The 24,811-nt window shown below is 58.1% G+C and overlaps 1 protein-coding gene across 4 annotated transcripts; it reads right to left on the reverse strand.

Moving 5' to 3' along the window:
• Positions 1 to 804: 804 nt before the first annotated feature.
• Positions 805 to 24,076, reverse strand: PPP1R37 (protein phosphatase 1 regulatory subunit 37). 4 transcript variants are annotated; one of them, XM_064440111.1, is made up of 13 exons: positions 23,560 to 24,076; positions 16,484 to 16,581; positions 15,524 to 15,569; positions 12,691 to 12,791; positions 9,929 to 10,066; positions 8,292 to 8,442; positions 7,494 to 7,649; positions 5,295 to 5,407; positions 4,844 to 4,985; positions 4,231 to 4,397; positions 2,782 to 3,682; positions 2,267 to 2,355; positions 805 to 1,857 (listed from the first exon to the last, which is right to left on the reverse strand). In XM_064440111.1, the coding sequence occupies exons 1-12, from the start codon at positions 23,768 to 23,770 to the stop codon at positions 2,273 to 2,275; spliced, it is 2,307 nt and encodes a 768-aa protein (XP_064296181.1). In that variant the 5' UTR covers positions 23,771 to 24,076; the 3' UTR covers positions 805 to 1,857; positions 2,267 to 2,272. The 4 variants fall into 4 exon arrangements, with proteins under 4 accessions (XP_064296181.1, XP_064296180.1, XP_064296179.1 ...); XM_064440110.1 differs by having other exon boundaries at positions 805 to 2,051; positions 23,560 to 24,075; XM_064440109.1 differs by having other exon boundaries at positions 805 to 2,182; positions 23,560 to 24,075.
• Positions 24,077 to 24,811: the final 735 nt, after the last annotated feature.

Here is a 24,811-nt window from a genome sequence, read left to right on the forward strand (position 1 = left end):
ACCTGTTTGGGGACAGGGATGGCGACAATTCCTGTCCCCATCCCGCCCCTCCAAGAAAAGACACTGCAGGGGGTGAAAATGCCACCAGGGGACGGAGCTGGGGAGACCGGAGGGGACTAAGGGAGGCCTCAGATGGCCTGGTAGTTTCTGGGGGGCGTCGCTGCCATCCCAGGGACCCCAGCATCTGGGTGACCCCGACCCCCCCACACCCCCAGCACCCACTTGCTGTCCCCACCCCGACCCCCTTTGGGGACCATCCGCCATGGGTGGGTCCCTGGGGGGGGTGGGATACAGGGGGGCCCCCCCAAGAAGGCACAAAGCAGCGCCGGTGGCAGCACCAGGGTGGCCCCAGAGCGGAGACATCCCACAGGACCACTGAGATCGTCCCATAATAAACCAGTTAAACCTCTCCCTCCGTGTCTTACCTTAAATACACTTTCGGGGGGGTTCTGCATCCTTGGGGGGGGCATCAAGGGGCTGGAAAGGAACAAGGGGGTGCACAGGTGCCAATTTTGGGGGGAATCAGCCCAAAGCGGCGCTGGGAGGGATGGCGGGAGCGCGGGAGCACAGGATGGGATACGGCGCTTTGTCGGCGTTAATTCCCAGAGAGGTTCCTGCTGGCATCTGCCCCCCACTCTGAAAATCCTCCCTGGGTTTTTTTTGGGGGGGGGGTGGGTGGGGGGGAGGGGGGAATTTTAGTCTCTGAATCTGCTTCGTCCGTTTCCACAAAAGCCCAAAACTGGCTGATTTTTGAGCCAGGATGACCCAGGCACCAAAAGAGAGAGGGCGGGGGGGGAGTCGGTGACGAATGCAGATCTCGTTTAATAGAAAACAGTGTTAACAAAAATACACGACAGAAAGAAATGACGAACACCAGCAGATCGATGGCCGCCGGCCCCCGGCCGTAGTGTCAGCGCCGCAGCCCCCCCAGCCCCGCGCCCGCAGCTCCCTGATAGATTTATTGCACTTAAGAAAGAAAAGCGACGCGTCCTCTCCCCTCCCCGGTGACGCTGGGGCAGGACCCCCCCTTCCCCCCCAAAAAACCCACCCTTCCTGAGTAAAGTGGCCGCCAGGCCCGGAGGGGCTCGACCGTCCCCAGGGAGCGCAGGGAGGTGAGGGGGGACCCCCGGGTGTCACCGCCAGCGGACGCCCACCCAACGCCGGGGGCTGCGGAAGCCCCTCGCCAGCCGGTTTTCCCCATGATGAAGAGGACGCTGAGGGTCGTGGCGGCATCCGGCCCGCAGCCGGCTCTTGCCACGGCGACAAATCCCCGCCACCCCGACCCAAGGGTGTTTCCCCACCTCGCCGGGAAGACGCCGTGCCGGCACGGCCGGCTGCGAGGAAGCGGCTTGGGGGGGCCCGGCAGCCCCTCTCCCAGCCCCGGCCCCTAGGGAAGCCGCAGCCCCTGGCGGGATTCGTACGGTGCAGGGCTCCACCGCTGCTGCTTTTTGTGTTTCTGGGTTTGTTTATCTTCTTCCAGCAGCCCAGGAGCAGGAGTTCAGTTGCAGGTTAGCCCCGAAGGAATTAATTAATTCTAACACCATCCTCTACATCCCCACCCAGAAAATTTGAAGCTGATGATAAATATATATCGAAAAAAAACAAACAAACAAACAAAAGGAACTTTAAAATAAATAACCATTGTGGCTGCAGATGCAGCCTGTCCTGGGTATCTTTAGTGACAGACGCTCCCCTGCGGGAAAGACAGCAGCTCTCCATCCTTCTCCCGGCATGTGCCGCCGGCGCCTCGGTCCCTGTAGTGTGTGTGGTTTTAATTTTGCAGTGGGACCGCCTTCGCCTCAGCGCGGGATCTCCTCCTCGGAGAAAGGATGGGGGGGGGTGGGGAAAAACCAAACCCTAAAAAAAGAAAAGGCGAAGGTATCAGGTAGTGTCCAGCAAGGGCAGGGACGGCTCGGAGCCGGGACGCCCCCATCTGGGTCGGTTTTCTCTGCTCTCCTTCCCTTCCCTCCGCGGCCCCGGGGACGCGGCAGGGTCCCTCTGTGCAGGAGAGGCGAGTCGGGTGCCTGGGGAAGAGTCCGGGGGGCAGGAAACTGTTTGGGGAACAAAAAATTTTAAAATAACCCTTTGTCCTGAAGCCCGAGATTGGTTTCTTAATTGTTGTGTGGAGTGGGAAGAGAATAAAGCTGAGAGCCTCCCCTCGATGCCGAGCGGCCCCGAGGACCTGCAAGAGAGGAGAGAGTGGCGATGGGGTCCCTGGCTTTCGGGGATGCTCCCAGGGCTGGCGCCAGCCCCCCGCCCCGCTCACCTGCGCTCACAGTGGCTCCTGCCCCGCGTCCTGGCTGGCCTCGAGGAGTAGCTCCTCCAGCTCCTGCTCGTTCTTGGAGCAGCTCAGCTCTGCAAGGAAACGGCCACCGTTTTCCTTCGCCTCCCAGTTTTCCCGCTCCCTGCACCCCCTCCAAAAACGCGCGCGGGGGAACACGGCCCGACCGCTAACAAAGAGGTTCAAAGAGCTTCCCGCAGGGCTCGTTAACGTAAGCTCGTTTGGCAGCTTAATTAAGGAGCACTTCAAAGAACAAAGCTCTTAATTTCGGGTTAAAACACCCCCAGGAGAAGCCCCCCAGCAACAAACTACTGCACCCGTGGGTGTCCCATCAGGGAAGAAGCAGGGGGTTTAAAGCCTCGGGAAGACGCCGGCACAGGGAAGGGCTCCACGCTCATCCCAGGCTCCGCTGCGCCGCCCTGAAGGGATTTTGGGAGCGAGCGGCCGGCTGGGAGCTGGGGACCCTCGGGCATCGGGGGGGTTGGCTCTGGAGCTCTCACCGTGCTCGGCGGCGCAGCTGCCCATCTTCCCGTTGCCATCTGAGGACGCCTCCGGCAGCGCTCGTGCAAAATCCGTCTTCAGCCCGTTGGGGAGGGGAGTGCTGTGGGCCACGCTCTCACAGGCCAAGTGGTCAGAGCTGGTGCTTGGCGCTGCCGGTGCCGAGCCAGCCGCGGGTTCGGGAACCGCTCCATTTGCCTGGAGCACCGGGAGTTCGGGTTTTACGCTCGGAACCGGGCTCTGGGGCTCAGCGGGTTTCACGGTGGCATCGGCGTCCTCCCGTGGGCGTGCGGCACAGGCGGCTCGCTCCGGCAGGCTCTCCACTCGCGTCACCACAAAGATTTTATGGCCTCGGCCGGGGCTGGAAACCGAAATCCTTCTCTCGTTTCCCTGGGAGGGTGCAGAGGCTGGAGAGGCAGCAGGAATCCCTGCGCCGGCGTCGCGCTGCGACTCCTCGGTGATGTGCAGGGGGGGCGGCCGGTCTCTCGACTTCTCTGGGGACAGCAGCGGCTGGGGCGCAGCAGCGGTGTCGGCGCCTGTCGGCAATTCACTCAAGTCCTTCGTCTCTAACCCAGCGTCCGCCTCCTCGTCCGTGTCCGAATCGGAGTCCATCATGTTGCCTCTGTCGTCATCCTCTGCCGACTCCGTGTCCCTGTTTTCCAAAGCCGTCAGGGTCTCCCCGGCTTCTTCCCCCTCTTCCGGAGCGGAGGCAGCGCTGCTGTCTTGGCCGTCCTCTGCTGGACCCTCCTCCAAAGGCTCTGTCACGGTGATCTCTGGCATCGAGGCCGACTGCTGCAGCTTCTGTTCCTTCTCCTCCTTCTCTTTGGCCAGGATGAAGTTGCGCTTGCAGCCGTTCTGGATCTCGGCCAGCAGAGCCTTCTGCGTTTCAATGAAACTTTTAACCTGCGAAGGAAGAGAAACCGTCGGTTGTTTGGGACGTTCAGAAACCAACGGTCTGGGAACAATCGGCTCCACATTTATCTTCCAGCCAGGCACAATGTAACAGGGTGTTTTTTTTCCTCCACCCCTGTAAGCCATGACTGATGTTTCCCCAAGAAACAATTAAATTGCTATTAGAATCGGGTTCCCCAAGGGCTACTCAAAGCGATCGCTGCCAGGATCATGGGGTTCCCGTCCCAGGAACACTCAATGGAGCAGGACGCTGAGTGATGGGTCCTTCTTGGAGCAGGGGGTGGATCAGACACCTCCCAAAATCCCCCCCGACTCGAGCTGTGGCGTCGGGCTACGCTCAGCACCCTGGCACAAGGCTGCCGGCCACAAAGCAGCTGTTACGGTCTAACTGTCACACAAAACCATGTGGCCTCAGGCTGGGCAGGAATTAATTTCAGTTGTGAAACGGGAAAGCAGCGGAGCCGAGCAGAAGCCTGGAGGCGTCACCCTCAAGCATTTTCATTCTGGGGGAGTTCAACAAGACCTCAGCGGTTACCCACCGACTCCTTCTTGGGCTCCCTGTCCAAGTCGAGGCGCAGCAGCGAGTGGTTGACCTTCAGAGCCAGCGACAACGCCATGAGGCCGCCTGTTTTGATCTCATTCTCTCTCAGGTCCAGGCGAAGCAGCCGCGGGCTCTCCGCGATAAACTCCGCCACCGCCACGGCACCTGCGAGGGACGGGAGAGCCACCAGTGATGGCGGGGAACGAGCCGCGACACCGCCAGTCCCCTGACGGTGCTCCCTGGGGTGGCATCTAGCGGAGCTTGATATTTTGGGAGGGATGGGGGATGTCAGCAGGAGTTTGGTGCCAGGCACCCTGTGCACTCAACAAAAAGGTTTCTGTTGGGCGTAGAAGATGCCAGATGCACCAAACCCACAGGACGAGGTGGCCTTGGAGAGGCCAACCATGGTGTTTTGGTTAGAGCCGGGCTGCGCCCCCCTCAGAGACCGCAGGCAGCTGCAGGGCTGAGCTGAGCCGAGCTGGACCGAGCCACCTTCTCAAGGACCAGAGCAGAGCCCGCATGCTGCTCTAGCGCAAGGGAAGCTCTGCCAGGGATACAGAGCTTTCGGTGGCCGTGGTCGGCACAGCCGGCAGGCGCCGGCCTCCACTCACCTTCGCAGGTCAGTTTGGTGGACGCCAAGCCCAGGCGAAGGATAGAGCGGTTCCCGATCAGCCCGTTCTTCAGGTTGCGGACGCCTTCGTTCCCAATGGGGTTGTGGCCCAGGTTCAGGGTCTCCAGGCTCTGCGTGTGAGGCTGTGGGTACCCAGGGAAGGAAAAACAGCTCGAGGTGGACGGGACAGCGGATCCATCTCAAGCCCGAGCGGGTTTAATTCACAGTTGCTCCTCTAACCACGTGGCCGGGGACGCCCGAGCGGCAGTGGAGGGGGACAAGGGACACGTTCGTCTCTGACACAGCACCAGGGGCGCGTCGCACTGACCCGCTCGGCTGGCGCGCTCCCACCGCCGCCCAGATCAGTCGCAGGAGAGACATCTCTCCGGGAGCAAAGCCAAGCACCCGGCGGTAACGCCATCGCCCCCAGGAAGGGGCTGAGATCTACTCACCAGCGTCATCCCCAGATAGGCCATGCCGGTGTGAGTCAGCTGGTTGTTCCACAACACCAGAGTGACCAGCCCTTTCCGCTGCTCCTTCAGCCCTTCGCAGATGTACGCCAAGCCTGGAACAGAGCCCGGGGTCAGCACTCCCCTGCCAGCGTGGGTCCTGCTGGCTCTAACAGCGCTTTCCTTGCTTCCTCTGATCTGTCCCTACACTCAGACGCTGCCCGATCTGGGGGAGGATGGATGGGGAGGACGGCAGCGCCCAGGCAGAGACACAGAAAAGCCACAGCATCGTTTTTTTACGCCAAGCTCCGGCACCGGCAGCGTCTCCCAACACCATCCCCCCATCCAAACCCTTTCCCGCGGCTGCTTGATTTGACCTCGGCTGCGGTTAAAGCTCCCATGTGCGCAAACAGGCAATTAAACCTCTCAGAGTAGAAAATGAGGGAGCCAGAGTCGTGGGGATGCTGGGTGCTAGGGTTGGCCCTGTGCTCTAGGTGACCCCCTGCCCGCAGCATGGAGGGACGCAGGGTGGGCACCCCTTCCTTCGGGTCACCGTCCCCCTTCTTCCCCAGACACGGGGTTACGGAGTGGTTTGTGGAGGCAGATCCGCCATCGCTCCATACACCTTCCTGCCCCTGGGCCCTGCCCCTGGGTCACACCAGCCCCAGGCAGCGCCCCAGGCCTGGGGCAGAGGGGCTGGGAAGTGCCCGGCGGAGAAGGCCCTGGGGGTGCTGGCTGACAGCCAGCTGGGCATGAGCCAGCAGTGCCCGGGTGGCCAAGGAGGCCACCAGCCCCCGGGCTTGTGTCAGCACTGGGGTGGCCAGCAGGGGCCGGGCAGGGATGGGGCCCCTGTGCTCGGCCCTGGGGAGGCCCCACCTCGAATGCTGGGCTCAGGTTTGGGCCCCTCGGGACAAGAAGGGCCTGGAGGGGCTGGAGCGTGTCCAGAGAAGGGCAGCGGGGCTGGGGCAGGGTCTGGAGCACAAGTGTGCTGGGGGGCGGCTGGGGGGGTTTAGCCTGGAGAAGGGGGGGCTGAGGGGAGCCCTTCTCGCTCTCTGCAGCTGCCTGAGAGGGCCTGGAGTGAGGGGGGGTCGGTCTCTGCTCCCAAGGAACAAGCAATTGGAGAGGAAACGGCCTCCGGTTGCGTTGGGGAGGTTCAGGTTGGCTGTTGGGGACTATTTCTTCACCAAAAGGGCTGTCAAGCACTGGCAGAGGCTGCCCAGGGAGGTGGGGGAGTCGCCACCCCTGGGGGGCTTCAAACAACATGTAGATGCGGCACTTCAGGGCATGGTTTAGGAGACATGGGGGGGTTGGGTTGACAGTTGGACTTGATAATCCTAGAGGCCCTTTCCAACCTTAACGATTCCGTGACCCAATCCTGCCTAGGCTGAGGGCAGTCGCCATTTTAAATTGCTGCAAATGTACTTATTCGATAAGAGCATGGCACCCCGACGCCTGCGACGCTGCGGAAACCCACAGCAACACCCAGCAAGCGACTTCCGACACGTACAGCCCCAGTGTTGGTCGTTATTAAGCACCCAAAGATGTGAGGGACGTGGCAGCTGACCTGGAAGGTGGCAAATTAATATTTGCACCTTAGGGTGGGACCCATCCGGGAGCAGGGGTGGCCACAACAGCACCGGTGACATCCAGCTCGGTCATGCTCAACTACCTTTACACCCAACCCGAAGGCAGCTCGTGCGGAGCAAGTGCAGCTGCTCCACCAAACCGCGGCACTCGTCGAGTAATCGGCATCACCGACCAGAACCAGCCGGGACTGAAGTCTGGGCTGGGATTGTTTCGCAATTCCTGGGCTGCATTTGGCCGCTCGTTTGGCTCTGGGCAGCGGGGAGGAGAAAAACCAGATGGGAGCAAGAGATGGAAGGAGCCGAAAGATGTGACTCCGAGGCATGAGGCATCCTCACCTCTCCCTACCTTCGGGAGCTGCCGTGCACCTTGCAGCCCGGCCCAGGAAGCAATCAAAGTGTCTCTAATGACCTTAGCTTTAAAAAACCTGAGAGGTTTACCCTGCCAAAATCATTCTGACATGTTGAAGCTGCTCTGTGCAACCCTCCTGCTTCAGCTCAGCTCGGGGCCCCCCCCCCGAGCTCTGTGCCTCGCAGCTGAGGTCCTCTCTGCCTTAAAACTGGGTCAAAACTCCAGGAAATAGGGGCTCTGCCTGAAGGATCGGCGAGAGGCCTTCACCTGAGTCCAGGATGTGGTTGTTCCTCAGGTCGAGGATCTGTATGTAGCAGTTGAACTTCAGCAGGTTGCCGAGCTGAGCCGAGTCCTGCAGCCCGTTCAGCTTGTTATCGGCCAGGTACAGCTCCCGCAAGTTCATGTTCATCTTCAGAGCCGTGGCTGAAAAGGTGGAAAACCAGAACCTTGACCCACATCCTGCACCAGGACGCTCGGAGAAGCGGCACTGCCGGCCTCCGTGCAACATGCAGGGCTCATCCCGGCCCAAAGCAATGCCAGCGGCGCCCGCCGCGGTCCCTGGCTGGATTTCTGAGGCGTTTCACCAGCAGCAGGATCCTGCATAAACCCTTTTTTGCCCTCCCACCCACAGAGGGAAGCAGCGGTGGCTCGTGCGGCACCGAGGGGTTGCCCGCGGTGTTATTAATTCATGCTGGGCACGTGCCCTCGCCAACACGTCGCCTTTTTCCAGCTAGGCCAACTTAATAAACAAACCCCAGAAACGCTCTGCTGCCAGAACCCTTAGCTCATTGCTGCTATCACAACACTGCCATTAGCTCCAGCCTGGCCGTGACTTATTGTTAATTAATTAGCTTAACAGCGAGGGCCGCCCAGCGCTGTCCTACACCCACTGCTGGCACAGAAACCCCCAACCTCCCACCCGGGACAGACACCGAGACCTCCCTGCGCGTCGCCAGGAGGGCGAGCCCGGCTTCGGCGCCGCTCTGCCCTGTGCCCCTGGCGTCCCGCCACGTTCTGGGATGCGGGTGGGCTCCCGAGCTCGGCGCCCGCTCTCTGGTGACTCACCCAGCAGCATGAGCGGGCGGCCCGAGAGGCTGGCGTTCTCCAGGTGCAGGACAACCAGGCTGCTGCTGATTCGCAGGGCACGTGCCACGAAGGGGGCCGAGTGGTCCAGCAAGGACGTGTTTCGGGCATCCAGGTACTGCAGGCAATTCATCTGGTGGGGGAAAGACACATGGGGGATCAGCGCTCGGCCCCCCGCAGCCTCAGCCGCTAAGTTTTTTGGCCCTTCTTCTAGGTTGGGTTTAAGGCTAAGCTATTTTACAGGCCAAGTCCCATCCCAGCCTCCAGGCGGCTCAGATAAGAGCTCCTGGGATGACTTAACGCCCATCCAAAACATTGTTTGGGTCACCCCACAGGCTTCAGATAAGAGGCAAAGAGCCAGAAGGAACCACTCAGATAAACCCATGCACTGGGAGAGCACTCGAACCACGCAATTCCAGATAAACACCCCTTATCTCCCGGAGAATCGCCTCCGCGCCGAGTCTGCCGCCACCCTCAAGCTATAGCACCGGGGAGGATGTGCTTCAGGTGACAGTAGCAGCGTGATGTTCTCCAAAGAAAAGCTTCCCTTGTCCTTACACAGCCGAGGAGGATGTGCAGCCCCGAGCTCTCCCGATCCGGGGTCTGAGAAGGCGTCGAGCCATGCGTGCCTTGCCTGGGGCTTGTCTCTGAGCCCTAAGACCCCTCCCCGGCTTCGCACACGCCGACTATTCCCGCTCGAGATGCACAGCGTGCCAACGGCCTCTGTTTGGCCGATTTACCATTTTCCGTGCTAACACAAGCCCTTTCACACCTCCAGATTCTCCCTCGCCTCCCCAGAAATTAAGAGCCCCAACTGCAGCCGCCCCAAGGGCATCTCAAGCTCCTTCACCGCACCTGCGTACAGGCAGCTGGTTTTACAGCATCACCATGGGGTCGGCCGGCACTGCGTGCCGATGTTTGGTGGCTTCAAAACACGGGGCGGGCATCACCTGCATGGCGCGAGCTCCAATTCCCCAAATCAGCCGCGCCGCAAAGACACCTGCGTGGCGGGGAACGCTATGGGGATGGGCTTTCCAACCGGCGTTGCGCAACGCACCGGCGATGCCGGGTGAAACGTCGGCAGCGCCGAAATTAAAATCAGCAGGTCAAGAGGTAATTGCGGAGCGAGGGTGGTTTTGCGCCGCGCCCCGAGTGGGAAGCATGAGACGCTGCCTCCTCTGCGCTCGGCTTGCAGAGGGAATTCAAGCGCTGAACAATGAGGTTAATCAGCCCTGCAAAGCCAAACACCAGCGCTAGTCATCCTGCTGTAAAGATAATGAATACCCAGCTCCAAAGGCTGACCCTGCAAGCACGCCACTAATAACAGCCTGCTCTCTTCTATTATTTTTTTTTTTGCTGGGATCTGCATTTCTATTTTCCCTGCTCTGGGTGCTCGCTGAGGCATTAAGCAACCTGTGGCAGGTGGGAAGGGTGATTTTTTTCCCTGCCTTTAAGCCTGGGCTAAGCAGGTCTTTCTGAACCAGGTGGTTTTCTAGACAGGTGAGCACAAAACCACACCTACAGGCTCAGAAATCACACCGGAGTCTTCCGAGAGACCACCCGTGTAGCTGCAAAGGAGTTAAAGTGGGCACCGAAAACATTTGTAAGTGAGCACAAACCTTCCTCATCATGTGGGCAGCTGCCTGCCAGCCTCGGGTGCCGATGTGTTTGTTAAAGGAGATGTTGAGGTGCGTCGCCGACTCGTAGTACTCGATCATGTCAAATAACGCCGAGGCACCCTGCAAAACAAAGGCAGGCTGAAAAGCTGTGTTAAGTGAGCAGGCAGCGGCTCAGCGGGGTTTGAGAGGAGAGCAAAAAACAGAGGTTTTGCTCTGCTAGGACGCTAGCGGCGCGGGCACAAGCCAGCTCCTCCAGACGCCTCTCGCATGACCTCACGTCACTGCTGTGGTATTTAGTCACTAAGCCCTTGCAGACGAGGTCCATGACCCACCCCCAGCAAGGCAGCCCAAGCAACAAACCCCCCTCCTTCAACCTCAAACACACCCAAATCGGCATCACCTCGCGCCCACCGGCACCGCGGCGCTTTGTGTCCGTCCCCCCGCTCCCTCCGTCCCAGCCTGGTGCTCCCCGGGCCGTGGCGCAGCTGGGTCCCCCCGGGTCTCTCCGAGGGACACTCTGCGGATTTGCTGCCCACGGATACTCCAGGAGGACCAAAAAAAAAAAGGCATGTCGCCACATTCCCGGTGTCCCCGCCATCAGGCACGGGCTCGGGGACTGTCACCGGAGCAGGCGGGGACCCGGCAAAGCCCGGGATGGGGATGACGGCTCCGGTGCAGCCGCTCCTGCTGCAGGCTTTGCTGGCAGAGCCACCCCCCGGGGTAAAGCCTGCGGGCAAAGGTTTCCACGAGGAGGGATTCAGTCCCCACCCTGCCCGTCTTGGCACCGGGAGAGAAAGCAAACTCGGCCGGAGCACGTCACGGCACCGGGGACACGCGGGAACTTGAACGATGCTTCCGAGGACACAGGGAAAATGTGGGGTTTTTTTAATTCCTGGATATTCAACCTGAGCTAAGGCCGGGCTGTGGGCTCAGAGTCCGTTGGCTCCCCACAGGGTTATCCAGCTCTGCTGGCAGCAGCAATGCTTCCCTGGGCAAGAAACCACCCGATAATCCAATCGGGCTGAAAAAAATAAAGGTATAAAACCTAACCCTGCTATAAGTCTTGGGAGTGAAAGGGATTAGCAGAGCAGGACTCGTGCCTGTGAAACATCTAAAGCTCCTACGGCAGAAGCGGAACGATTTGCTTAATTACTTAATGAGGCTCTTTGGAGAAAATTAGCTGAAACGTCTGCTGGAGTGGGCAGAGAGAAGAGACACAAAAGCGCTGCAAGGCTTCCAGCAAAAATATGCAGGGAGACCTGGAGGACTAGAAAACGTCAGCACGAAGGCAAACAAGAGAAAGGACAGGTCTTTGGGGAACAACAGGACTTTCTGTTGGAAACGGGGCGCTTCACTGGCAGGAGACGAGCAGGAGAATCAGTTCTGGGTGACGAAGTCCCCGGCGTGATGCAGCCGGAGGGAAAAAAAGGCTGCTGATGCGGAACAAATCAGAGGGACGGGGACAGGAGCGGGAGGTCTCAGGGCCGCAGGGAACCGGTGTTAATCCTCCACGGCTGGGTTTTTTCCCCGCCCTGCAGCAGACACAGAGACGCGTCGGATACCCCGTGCCCCGCAGGCAGCCTCGCTCTAACACAAGTGGAAGAGAACAGCTTAAAGAGCTGAGGGCTACAATCTCTCTGCTTGCGCCGTCCAGCCCTGAAGCCATGGGGTACTTTTAAATTATTAACACATAACTGTTCCTCTTGCAAGATGATGAGTCGAATGAAGCACAGGATCATTTTAGGGCCAACGAGGTCACGAGCTCAGCCAGCCCATCCCTCCTCTGCGGCCGCACGTCCCTCGCCGGCCCACGGCGCCGTCAGGGGACTCATCGTCCCCTGAAACAGCCCCGTTCCGTGGCCATGGCCCCCCTCCAGCAGCCCAGTGGGATCGTGCCCCCAGTGCCCGAGGGATCCCAAACCTGGCTTCAGACCTGACAGGGTCAGTGGGAAACGGCCGCGGCTCAGAGCCAGCACCGTCACGGTGTCGGACCACGAGCCGCCATCCAAGTCACGTTTTTCCCCCACTTCATAGCAGATGTTCCCGAGGACACGTCCCAGCGTCCCTGAGAAGCTCGTGGCTGCTGAGCCTTCCCAAAGTGCTGCTCGAGTGGGAAAAATGGGGTGGGGAAGCAAAAAAGCATCAAGAACTTCCAAGTAAACACGGACAAGTCAGCTCTGAAGCCAGGTTTGGGATAGGGATGGTTGACACAGGAAAAACAAGACCCTTGAAGATGCAGGGACTGAAAGGGGATGCTCCAGGGCAAGGGGAACTCGGGATCAGAGCTGGCTAAAATGATTTTTAACCACTTCCTTAATTTTTAACCTCTGCTTACTCGCTGGGACCTGAACTCAGGGCCCCAGGCATTGCGAGGGAGGAGGAAGGCAAGTCGGGGCGGGATGGGACGTGCAGAAGGGAGCCTGAACTTCATCCTCGGCCTCAAAAAGCCATCCAAGAGCTACCCACAATTCCCTCAGCTTTCAGAACAGCTTTAAAAATATATGTATTTAAAATGCCTTGGAGCTTCGTGGCCACCCAGGCTTCAGAGCAAGCGGTCAACCTCTTCCTCTTGGAGCAGCAAACGCTGCGCCAGCAGACCTAGATAAGAGTGTGGGTATGAAGGGAATGGGGACAGCAACGCAGTACGGCCCCAAATAACAAGTCAGTGCCCAAGAGGAGTTAAGGGCTGACCACAAAACCCGTGAGGTTTGAGTTAGCTGCGAAACAGGAACGAGAAACCGGGAGGGGTCATGGCCACTTACGTCTTCATCCAAGCTTGTTTGCTCCAAATCAACAATTTTGAATTGGACCCGCTTGAAAATTTCTTCCAGCGCCTCACAGGCTTTGTAATCCAGCTTCTCCCCTGGGGAAAGAGCAGAGCAAGGTGAATTTAGTCGCTTCGGCACGTAACACACAGGGCACGTACAGCCGGGAGCTCGACAACCCCGAGCGCAGGACAGAGGGCATGCGGAAAGGCCCGTTGGGAGGCAGCCCGCCTTCCAAACCACCTGCCTGAAAGGAAATTCGAACCCAATATGGGGCATTCCTGTCGATTTATTCACATATTCCTGGCCCAGCAGCAAAAACCATCACCTCGGATGAGTATTTCTTGTTAACAGATGGGAACCAGCCATCGTGGGGAGCCCTGAAAGCCACGCCGGGGCTCACCAGCAGCACCACGAGTCGGGAGAGGGATCGGCAGGGAGGTTTGCAAAAGGCTGTATGTCACTCGGTTTCACGCCGTAAGCTTGGAGGACTTTGGAAATCCACCTAAAAACCAGCGTGGGTGCTCACCCGACACAGATCAGCCACAGCAGCAACGCTTTCACCGCCTAAAACTCACCAAAAACAGGGATTTCTGTCTTCCCAACGAGCCAGCTCCTCGCCAGCTTCTGTCCCTCTGGGATTACATTACAAGCATCTCCGCCGACAAACAAACGGCCAGCTGATTACTCCTTTTGCTACATAAAAGCACCATGGGGTCAAAATTAAATCCCTGCACGCACACTGTAAACACACACGCTGTTTTTGCTGCCTCTGACAAATCAAATTACTCACGTTTCAGTTTGGGGAAGTGCTGGCACAAGCCACCTCGAGAACGTTTCCCAAGACTTTGCGCTTATTATTTACTTATTTATTTGCTTATTTCCTAGGACCGTCCTCGCCAGCTCTGTGCAGCAGCGAGTCTCTGAGGCCTGAGGTGCCGGGCAGCCCACAGACGAGCCACGAAAGCTCATCCCCACGGGGCTGTGACTCCCCCCATCCCACTGCACAACCTAATTCTGCTTGAAAAACAGTGGGGTTTCCCCAATAAGCATCTGTGGCGGCTGCTTTCAGACACTCCATCGATTGCCAGCGGGGCGCTCTGCCGGGCAAACTGAATTCGGGGAGGGGAGGGCCCACAAATGTGGAGGTGGAAGCTCTGCCTTTCCTCCTAACCCCAGCAGATCGTGTCCCCCGGATGAAGAACAAGGCGATGGCAGCCACGTCTGGGGCACTGAACCTCTCCAAAATGTCAAGATATGAAAACGTGGCAGCAAACGGTCGCCCGTCGGGGTCTCCAACAGCCCCACCGGCCCACCCTGGCTGGTACAGCCTCGTTGGCGACGGCGACGGTGATGGGGAACCAGCCTGTGCTTCCCAAATGGATCACCGGCGCCAAGCCACAGGCCAATGTCACCCTGTGGAGCTGGGAATTCACTCCACAAGACTCAAGGGCGAGCTGCGGCCCCTCGTCATTCCCTCTGACATCTTGAAGTCGGAGGAGGCCACATCCGACACCAGCCCGAGTGAGAAAGGTGGAATGCAGCTTAAAATACACCCAGAGCTTTGTTTCCGTCGTAACAACCATCGTGAGGGGGATCCAGAGCCGGGGCGAAGCGGTCACGCAACGCAAGCGCTGCGGAGGGGGACTACAAACCCTTCGCTGAGGGCTGAGCCTGGGCCGTGTCGGCCTTATATCGTGTATAATGGCACAAAGCAATCAACAGCCAGGCTTCTGCATCGCGTGGGGTCTCCTGAGAAAGCCCCACTTCTAGGGGAAGGGGGAGGCGGGCTCTGGCTGCCCAGCGGCCGACAACTGCAGGATTTCTAAGAAATCAAGACAAAAAAATGCTATCTGGCAAAGTTGAGTCCAAATGATGGTGACAGGGCCTGTAAAAGGTTTATTTTGGGGGGGGGGTGTTTGGCCAAGCTCGTGTTTTTACTCCTCCAGCAGCACGTCTGACCTCCTCCAGGCAAATAGGGTCAGGACACGGACACCCTGGCTCCCTGCACAGCTCCCGAGTCGTTCCCCAGCCTTTGGGTTCCCCCCGCCCCCCAACACTGAATAAGCATCAAAAGGCACCGAGAGCTACGGACTAAACCCCAAAACTGCAGCCCTCACAGATGGCATCTGTCCCCAGAGCCGAGCTGGGGTTTTTGCTGGAGCAGACTCCGTCCGGTCGCACACCCGCTGAATTTCACGTGAAAGCAGGGCCAGCTCTTGCTGCCCAGGTTGGTTTTGGGAGGTATCCCCCAGCGTGGAGGGGGAAAAGAGGCTCTTTAGCAAGGGAAGGAGACCAGCAGAAGGCAGGAGGAGAGAGGCAGCGATCTGCTGCGAGAAGAACCCCCCGCTAAAATATCCACCTCACAGAGACCTTGCAGGGAAGCGAAGGTAACCCGCTTCCTCTCCTTCCTGGAGCTACGGGAGATGCTCCACAAACACCACCGTTCACGAAGATATTTGCCATAAGGAGAATTAACCAGAACACCTTTCCAGCATCCCCATCGTATGAGGAGTTTTCAGACGTCGGTAGGAAAAGTTTCCGGCAAATCTGCTCCGGCTCAGCCCTAACTCACGCCCCGAATGAGCCGTTGCGGGACGCAGGGGGAACCTGGACAGCGCTCGGAGGCGGGATGTTGATGCTCCTCGTACAGAAACACACCTCTGGCACTTACTTTTCTGCTCTTGCGGGGATTAAGGCAGTCTCCTGCTCTAGCCTGCAAGAACCCCAACTGCAGCTGCAACTCCAGCGAGAGCGGCGCTGGTGGAACGAAACACCAGGATTGCCCAGAAGAGAAATAAAATCCCCTGGTGATGGAAAAGGAGCTCACCTTTCAGATCTAAGCAGTCTATCCTGGGAACCAGATCTTTAAATTCCTACAAAAGAAGGAAAAATAAAGTGGCATTTCATACTCAGGAGGAGGAGGAGGGCAGCACGGGGCGGGGGCGGGGGGAATTAACGCACTAAAATAACAAGGTAATGTGATAAATTGGGCAAATCCTCCCCCAGATGAAGGGAGGATGTGGGAACTCTCAGCCTGAGGTTGACTCGAAATCAAAGCTGCCACCTACGGCGCTTTGCACGCTGGATGCGTGCGAGTCACGGGGAAAGCTGGTGACCCACAAGGTCTCGGAGCTCTGCGAGGACGGGTGGCTGATGAAGATGAGGGTCTGTCTCTGCACACGGAGGGGCTGGAGCTGCCTGGGGAAAGGCACAGTGGGTGGAAAGGGCAAAAATCATCCCTCCCAGGCCAGGGGAAGGGCCCTGAACATCGTGCTCAGCGTGCTGCTCTCAGGCCTGAGGATTTAAATGGGACTTTTATTCACCCCGTGTGATCAGGGAAAACCACAGCCTTCGTCGCGGTCTCCCTGCGGGCTTCCCTCCCCCAGCCGCATGCGCAGATTTCCATCTAAAATAACATCCGAGGTATAAACCGCTTTGTAAACAAGCCCGTTCAAGTCTCGGGATGCCGGGAGTGGGGCAGCGGGGATGGCAGAACCCACCTCCAGCACCCGCTGCTGCCAGCCGGGCTGGAGCCACCTCTGTGCAGGGGACGGACGCAGCTTCAGCGGGGAAAAAAATCCCACATTTTGGTAGCAAATTAAATCACACATAATAATTTGCTAGCAAACTCCTTCGCTTTTGCTCTCTGTGGCAAGTTTTGTCTGTCCCGAAATGTGCTTGTGCTATTAAAAGAGGGGTCTCTGCTCCTGTCCAACGGCTGTAAAAGTCTACAGTGAGTCACATAATAAAGGGGTGTATTTGATCCCAGCACCCGCACCAGCTATACCTGTATCTGCTTCAGTAGTTTGGGTATCTGCTTGCAGTTCAGCTTCTGGCAGGCTTGCTTGTAGGCCGTCATGATTTCATCGACGGTCACGTTCTGGGCTGAAAAGGGACAGGGTAAGAGTTGAGGTTACGGTTGCGTTCGCAGGAATTGGTTGTGCTTCCCCCCATCGGACGCCGCTATCCGCTGGGATTTACACCCGGCAGAGGAGCCTGCAAGGAGATTATGAGGATTAAGGATGTTCAAATGCAACGGAATCAAGCAAAACCTGAGCAGTGCTTGCTTGAACACGTCTAGGGGGACAAGCCCTCTCTTGCTGGGGCAGGAAAGGGGATGGAGAAGCGCGGCCGGCGCCTCCCACAGCCACACTCTGGCACAAAAACTGCTCTTTTGGGAGCAGAAAAGCTTCTGGAAAGCATCACAGGATGACAAACCCCGCTCCCCCTCAGTAGGCACCTGCAGTGGTTAATGACCAGCGCCCTCAAATATGTTCTTTTTGCCTTTAGTTTCACGCAACTTTGGTTTTTCACTTGATTGCTTTGTGATCTCTGGGCGGGCACGGAGCCGGCCAGGGCGCATCCACCCCGCATATGACCCCAGATTTTCCCTAATCGGCTTCCGGAGACGGCCAGAGCAGCTCTCAGAGGACTCGGGGGTCAGTGAGACATCGGCTAAAAGCTCCCAGAGTTGTCATCCTCTGGTAAACACATCCTCGAAATTCAGCTCCTCGTTTGGAAGTGGCGGGAGGGGCGCTTTCGCTGCCGTCACCGCCTCGGCGCCGCCGAGCTCAGCTCCGAGAGGCATTTACTCACCGCTTCTGCCTTCCCTGAATCACGTGTAACGCTGGCGCTCCGGATGCCGGCGCGGGCGGCGGGACCTGCCGCGGGATCATTAGCCACGTGAGGCGATGCCCACCTCCGCTTTTGGCGTGATTTGGGTTCGGCGATCAGCCCAAACAAACACTTAAAGCCATCCCGGGTCAGAGGAAGAGCTGGAGAAACCAGATTCCCCAGGAATCTCATCTGGCAGAGCACAAAGCAACCCCCACTCCCATCCCTGAGGATTACAACATCCAGAGAGCTTGAGAAAAACCTAAGTAATCTACCAGCTGCAAGAAAAAAAATAAAAAAAGAGGAGTATTTTAATCTTCTCCTTGTTCCCGACAAACCCGTTGGGCATCTCTGCAGCGGGATGTGGTCAGGGAGACACGTGGCAGAGGCAGCGCCATGCCCCAGCTCAGCTCCACCACCCAAAAACACTTTTTCCAGCAGTTTTTTTCCCTACAACTCTTCCCGGGCCACCATGGTGAGGTTTGCGGGATCTAGCAACACCTGCCGAGCAAAGCAGCAAAGGTTTAAACACACCCCAACTGAGCGCTTAACTAGGCAAGACCTAAGACTCGCTTTCACGCCCCAAAAGCCCCATGTGACGGAAAGCATTTGCTCCTCGGAAGCACCACAGGGACGCGGCTGCTGATCCCCCAGGAGCTGAAGAAGGTGCCGCAGGGGAAAATCCACCAACGCCGAGGGAGCCCTACGTCTAAATCAAAGAGAATATTAAGGGATTTAGCAAAAAATCAAGCGTGATTTTGGGAAAGCGAGAATAAAGGAGAGTCCTAAGGCGGACAAAGCACCCTGGGAGCGCAATGGCACGGGGCGAACCAAGTGCCTGCAAACCCAAAACGTCCTGGCTGAAGGATTTCTCCCCAAATCTGGACTCCAGCATGGTTCACTAATCTAGATTTTATTAGTTCCTGGCAATAAAATGCTTTGCTTTTCCCTCTCCTGGGTGGAAGTCCTAAAATTTAACAACCCTTGCTGCTGGAGGACGGGGATTTCCTTCCGCTTCCTGCTGTGCACGTGCTGGCACGTCTCCACCTTGCAGCGCTTGCCGAGCCGAGCACCCAAAACACCCCAACTTTACCCCTGGAGTCGCAACCACTCATGGAACTGTACGGGCAAGACCAAGAGTGCCGGCGAGCCCGGCACCTGCCCCGTACACCCCTGTACCCGGCAATCCCCGCGGCATTTCTGCCCAGAGATCACCCAGCCGGTCCGTAACCCTTCCGCGGCGGCTCCGGCTTGCCTCGGTGGGGTTTCTGGTAAGAGCAGTTGATATTTGATATTGGTTTTGTTCTTGTGAAGCTTTTAAGGAGGTTAAACGCCAACACGGGGCAGCGGTGGTTCTTCCTGCGAGGCTTGGGCTTCGCTCCGAGGCCACCTCACTCATCTGAAACTGGGATCCACAAAACGTTCTCACTTTTCCCCCAACGATGCAGCCTTAGGTCCGGCACCGAGACCCTCTGAGGGAATTTCCTCGCTAGGTATCAGGGGTTTTCATTAAAAAGGATCTTCATGCTGGTTTTTAGAGCGTCCCATCCCTGCTCGTTTCTCCTCTCCCCCTTCCCAAAGGGCCGCTCTCCTGCCCGTTTGTGGTAACGAAGCTGCAAGTCAACATTAACATCTCCTGTTCGAGCTCTGTCTTGTGGCTCACCAGCAAATATTTGCAGTGTCTGCAACATCCGCCTTCAAAAAACCCTTGAAGTTTCTGGGAAAAGCCTTTTTTCATTTCGGCAGACAAGGGCTGAAGCCGATCCTGCGGCACAGCACGTGTTTTTCAGCCGCTCCAGAGCTGGCAGGAGGGCTTTACGCCGCTGACGCCGTCCGTAAAACAAAGCAGAGCTGTTCTGCAAACAGTTTTGATAAAATACATATTTACCCACGGGCAGGCGACTTGAGCAAGCCAAGGGCAGCTGACTCCCAGCTCGGGTGGAATTACCCACGGCTTCAAATATCTGGTTTTACTAAGAGCAGGTTGGAGATGGTGTCCTGGATCCCCCGGCCCTTTCCTTAAAATCCTCCCCAAAAATAATTACGTTAAAGGACAAAACAAGATGGAAACTGGAGCTCGTCTCATGGTGCTTCGGGTCCCCCCCAGGAGAAAAGCAGCCGCACAAGACTTCAAGGCATTTCCATACTGAAAACCTAAGATTTATCACCAAAAGACCAATTACCTTTGACCCCGCTCACATCCTGACCCCCTCTTCCATTTTAAAACGCTGCACTAACATCCCCAAACAGAGTTAACCACCTTCGTAATTAATCCCTTTGTTATTGCTCAGCGGATCAAGATCTGAAGAGCGATAACAAGAATATTTCCCAGCCTCCTGTATTTCATCCGATAATTTCCTACTAATTTTCGCCCACAGCTCCTGACGGAGCGGCCGTCGGCTTCATCGGGAGCTGCGCTACCAATGGCACGGGCACTGAGAAACACAAACCATGGCCACTCAGCCGATGAGGCACAGGCAGAGCCTGGAAAATTCAGAAAAAAATGAAACAGAACAGATCACTGATAAAGTTTAAAACGTAAATAATGCTTCTTCCTGTGAAAGATGACAACGGCCTCGTGCCGCTCGCTGTTTCCCGCTCACCAAAAGCACCGTTTATGTGTGTTTTGCCCTCGATTACGAGCTCCTCATGGCTTTTTTTGCTCCGGCTCTTTGCGAGGAGCCCCCGGGGCTGCCGCAATTCGGACAGCAACAGATCTGGATCCCCCAGAAAGGACCCCCAAATCCCCCAGGATTTACCTTTCCCAAAAGGCACTTAATCCCCCGGGGGATCGGGATGACGCTGAGGCCCTGCTGCCTGCGAGGAAACACGGCACCAAGCAGGGACCGACTGTCAAATCTCATTAAAGCCCGGTGTTTCTGTGCCCCCAACTGCTCTACCCGCGGCAGGTGTTGCTTCGGCTCCTCCGTCCACATCCAGCCCTGCGTGAGGCTTTGGGTCCTGTCTTCCCACGCAAGGGCAACAGCAGCTGGAAGGAAATCTCTTCTCTGGGGAAGCATTAAAAAAACACCCCAGCAGAGGAATTTGCTGGCAATCAAGGGGCTCCTTTGCTCTTGGTCCTGTGTGGCAACTGAGGCAGCGAGAGGGAGGCAGTGCCAGAGTCACCCTGTCCCCCAGATTTGCTCTTCCTCTGGCGAAGGACTCTGGATCCCCCATTTTGGGGAAAAGGTACCCGCCAGCAGGTGCGTAACGGAGCTTCTCCACCCAACGGCAGTGGGCAGCGGCACGAGCCAGCCCTCCCCGGGGCTGGCAGTGAGCCAGGCTCCCTCGCCGCCGCGATGCTTGGCATCAATGCCGGTCCAAACCAAACTGCTCCAAGCCCGGCAAGCCGAGGGAGATGAACAGCAGCAGCGCCTGGCCCTAAACCTCCCCCTCTCCGGGTAAATCCAGCACCTATCCCACGCCAACCAACCCCTCGGACCTGCACAGGCTTAAATCGAGACAGGGTTTGCCAGAAAACAAGCTGGGGAAAAAAATGGGATGAGTTTTTCTGTCTTCTATCTCTGTTGGCAGAGGTACGGGGCCGGCAAAGACCTGTCGGCCATGCAGCTACCGAAGGGAAGGAACAGAGAGGATGGTCAGGGCAGAAAGTGTTGTAATTTAACCCGACATCGATCCGGTCGAGGCGGTGGAGAGGCCGGGACTGCAGCTTGGCAGTAAAGAATTAAAAGCAGAAATAATTAATGCTAATCGGCGAGGTTTCACAGAAAGGGAGGGGCTGAGGAACGGAACCTGACACGGGTCCGCAGAGAGGCCGTGTGCCTAGGAGCTCAGGTAGCTGTGTCGGATCAGGGTGCTTTAAAGGTGTAATGGTCCCAGGGGGGAGAAAGAAGGTAAAAGTAGAGAAATAATTTAAAAAAATATGAAGCAATGGTGTTTGATTTGGTAAGAAACGTGGTGATATAAAGCCACCAACCACCTCTTGGTGTACAAGCAGGGTGTTTCTGTGAGAGGTGAGGAAACTGTTGATGTTCCGATACAGCCGGTCTTAAAAATATAGAGCTCTGCCTTGTGGGGTAAGAAACGGGGAACAGACAGACCCATGGCCCATTAAATGAGGTTAACAAGGCTTTGAACACCTCTCCTCCTCCACATTGCGTAGTGCAAAGCTTCACGGTAAACCACACGCTTTACCTTCTTCCAAGCCTTCGAGGGCTTCAGGGCGGGAAGGGCACTGGAGAGGAGGACCCAAAAGCGCCGCACAAGCAGCGGCGTTGCCAAACCCCGCGTGCCACCCGGCAAAACCAGCCCTGCCGGTACCGGCTGGGAAGGAGACCTTGGATTCAAGTAGCCAGAAGGAAGTTAAATGAGCAGAGGCGCGTCTGCCAGAGCAATTTCAGCCGACGAATGATGAATGAGAGGTAAATAAAGCCCTGAATAAAAACAGTTATTATCCACACGTGAGAGGAAGAATAAAAGTGGCGTCATGGGCAACGCGCTCCTGAAGTCAAGGGAAGGGCAGGTCCTGGATGCCGGCTCTGCCCTGAACGACACCGGCTTCCCCAAATCCCGGGGCCGCGATGATCGGTGGCGTATGGGATTCGCCGCTAATTACAGAGGGGAAATTTGCTTTCAGGCACCTTCGGGGGCTGAAGTTTGAGGTTAAATGGCTTTAAAGAAACGGTCCCTGACACCCGAAGGGCACGATGCCTTCAGGGAAAGCCTCTAGCTCTGAGCCAGCACGCCTGGAGCCTCGGGAAAGGCGAGCTTGGCTGAGGAACCTGCCCCTCCCGGGCTCCCTTTGGGATAAGGCCGCGTCCCGTGTCTCGCTTTCGGATAAATCAAAGAGAGTGGCTCGTGTGAAAGCACTGAATGACGGCAGCTGTTTTCTGGAGCAGCAGAGAAAGACCTGGGGGACGAGCCCCGGGTTTCCTTCGTCAGGTGAACATCATGTTTTCATCCGGAGCGGGATGAGAGCAGCGGAAATTTAATGTTAACACAGCTGGCAGGATATATAAACAACAAAATCGCTCTAGTGAGTGGTTTATTCTCCATCGCTGGGGATATTTCACGGAGGCAGCCGGCTACCGGTCACCACCTTGGGATGAGGCGCTAACGCTGAGCAGTAAAACCAGAATTAATCGGTGCTACGTAATGAGATCTAGCGCCTTTCAGGCTGCATCCAACATCCGTGCAGTGAAACCGGAATGGGTCTCGTCACCCAAGGAGGCACGCGACTGGAAAAAACGGGGGAGAAACCCAATTTCTAGGTTGTGATGCAGTGAAAATAAAAAAAAAAAATCCACAACAGCTGTGTTTAGCTCCCAAAAAGGAGGTGTGGCTAATGGTTACTGATGGTTTTTGGTGGCAGGTGCCGCAGCAGTTTGGGGTAAGGGCAGCTGGCGGTGCCAACCATGGTGAGCAGTGGCCCACGAGGAGCTTTTGGGGTGGCTGCGCTCGTACTGCAGCACAACGGCCTTGACTGTATCTCCAGCCAGTTTCCGTGTTGCGGTACAGCATCAAGAACATCCTGAAGTTTGCGGTTGTCGGTAGCCATGGAGGCATCCCAGTCCGAACCCCCTGACCCAGCTGGGCCTTGAGCAGAGCCCCCTGAGGGTTTTGGCACCCGCCGGCAGCACATCCACAGACACTGGGAGCTGGAGCTCACCTTCTGGCCGTGCCCCTTGTTCCTGGGGATGCTTCCCTGGAATGCAGTGCTACTCTGCTCACCATGCCAGGGGTGGACGTCCGCATCTGGAGATGTTACCAAAACCTCCAGAACCACGGAGGGACGGAGCTCCGGATCATCTCCTTTCTCCTCCCTCGGGGAGGCAAAGCTTCCGTAATGCTTTGGGGAAAAAAGGCTGGTTTCTCCACACCGCTGATGCAGGACCGTCGCCCTCCTCGATGGCGGCGAGCGGCACAGACCCCTGCCAGAGATCGGGCAGGGCTCTGCCACCGTGCCAGAGCCCAGCCGTTGCCACTGGCTCGAGGCGGGAGTTTCCCTCCGTGCTGAAGCCTTCTGTGGCTGGGAGGACAGGGACGGCTGCTCCCCGCCGCCAGCACTGGTTTGCCTTCACCGGGCCCACGGTTTTGGCGGGGGTCCCCAAAGGCCGTGCTCAGGGACGTGACCCCGGGGCGGCTTCGGGAGCTCCCCTCAAGGCTCAAGGGGCTGCAGCAGGGCCGGTGCTCCGGCCCCTCCAGTACCGGCTCGGTCCCAACCCCGAAGCCTCCCCTCGAGAAGCCAAACCCGGTATCCAACCCGCGCCCCCGCCGCCCCCCCGTTACCGTATCTCCAGGGGTCTTTGGGCTCCACCGCCCCGGAGACGATGTCCTCGTCGGAGGGGAACGTCACCCGCTTCGCGCCGGGTCGTAACCTCCCGTCCTCGGTGCCCCGAACCCCCTCGGACGGGGAGGCCTCAAGGGGCGGCGGGGTCTCGCCGTTACCGGGCTCGGGGAGGGAGGCCGCCGGTTCGCAGCCCTCCACCGGGGCCTCCATGGCGGAGCTCTCCCTCCTCACCGCCGCCCCGGGGGCATCGCCCGGTGCTGAGGGGCCGCTACCGGACGGGGCGGAGGCGCCGGTTAACGGAGCAGAACCACCGCCGCGCGCCAGCACCGCAACAGCCTGCACCTCCGCCGCCGCACTTTCGCCACGGCCGCAGGGTGGAAGGACTGCGGGGGAAAAAACGGAGAGAAACGGGAAGGGGATGAGAGAAAAGAAAGGGGAAAAAAATAGACGGGATAAAGCCGCGCCGCTACGCTCAGCCCCATTCACGGCACAGGGACCGGCGCGGGCGGCGGTAGCGAATCTGCGGGAGCGACTCAGTTCAGGCCGGCGGCGGGAGCGGCGCTCGGGTCGCCGTCGCACTTTCGTCATGGCGGGAGAAGGAGGAAGAAAAGGCAGTGGCGGCGCGTACCGGGAGTGAGGAAAAGAACGGGGAGAGCGGCTAAGTGCCGTGAGCCTCAAAACCTTCTCCCGGAGCCCAGCATCCCACCCTCCTCCCGTTAAGGCGAATCTGCGGCGGCAGTAAAGCAGCCCGCGGAAGAGTGGCCCACTTCCGATAGCGACGGCGCGGCGCGCACGCGCGGTAGCCTCCCCGACCCACGCGTGACCGGTGGCCCCACGCGTGTACGGGGACGCAACCCGGCGGTATCAGACTCGGGGGGGGGGGGGGAAGGGGGGAGGGCTGGGGACTCCCTGGGGAGCTTTGGGAGCTCCCGGGACCCGTGGGCGTGTTCCACGGAGGGCACCGTAGTGTGTGTGTGGGTTTGAGTGGTTATATAGGGCGGGGGGCTTTATAGGGGGTCTTAGGGGTGTCTGGGGGGGTTAGGGAGCTGTAGGGGGGCAGGGGGCACTGGGGGGGGGGCCCCACAGGGGTGGGAGGCGTGGGGGAGTGTCAGTGGGGGGGCCCCCGGGCAGCACTGTGGTCCCGTGGGGAATGTGTGGTGGTGGGGGTGTCTGTGGCGTTATATGGGGCGGGGGCCTGTAGAGAGGGTCTTAGAGGGTGTATGGGGGGAGACAAAATGGGGGGCCCACAGG

Source organism: Phalacrocorax carbo, unplaced genomic scaffold (assembly GCF_963921805.1).
Source record: "Phalacrocorax carbo unplaced genomic scaffold, bPhaCar2.1 SCAFFOLD_32, whole genome shotgun sequence".
Classification (NCBI taxonomy): Eukaryota; Metazoa; Chordata; class Aves; order Suliformes; family Phalacrocoracidae; genus Phalacrocorax; species Phalacrocorax carbo.

What these genes read in the sequence shown, in the direction of transcription:
- PPP1R37 (XM_064440111.1), bottom strand. Translation starts at nt 23,770, where the DNA reads ATGGAGGCCCCGGTGGAGGGCTGCGAACCGGCGGCCTCCCTCCCCGAG. An exon ending in AACTACTGAAGCAGATACAG is followed by an intron (nt 15,570 to 16,483) that starts GTATAGCTGGTG and finishes CTTCTTTTGTAG; the next exon opens with GAATTTAAAGATCTGGTTCC. An exon ending in CAGCTGCGCCGCCGAGCACG is followed by an intron (nt 2,356 to 2,781) that starts GTGAGAGCTCCA and finishes GTTTCCTTGCAG; the next exon opens with AGCTGAGCTGCTCCAAGAAC.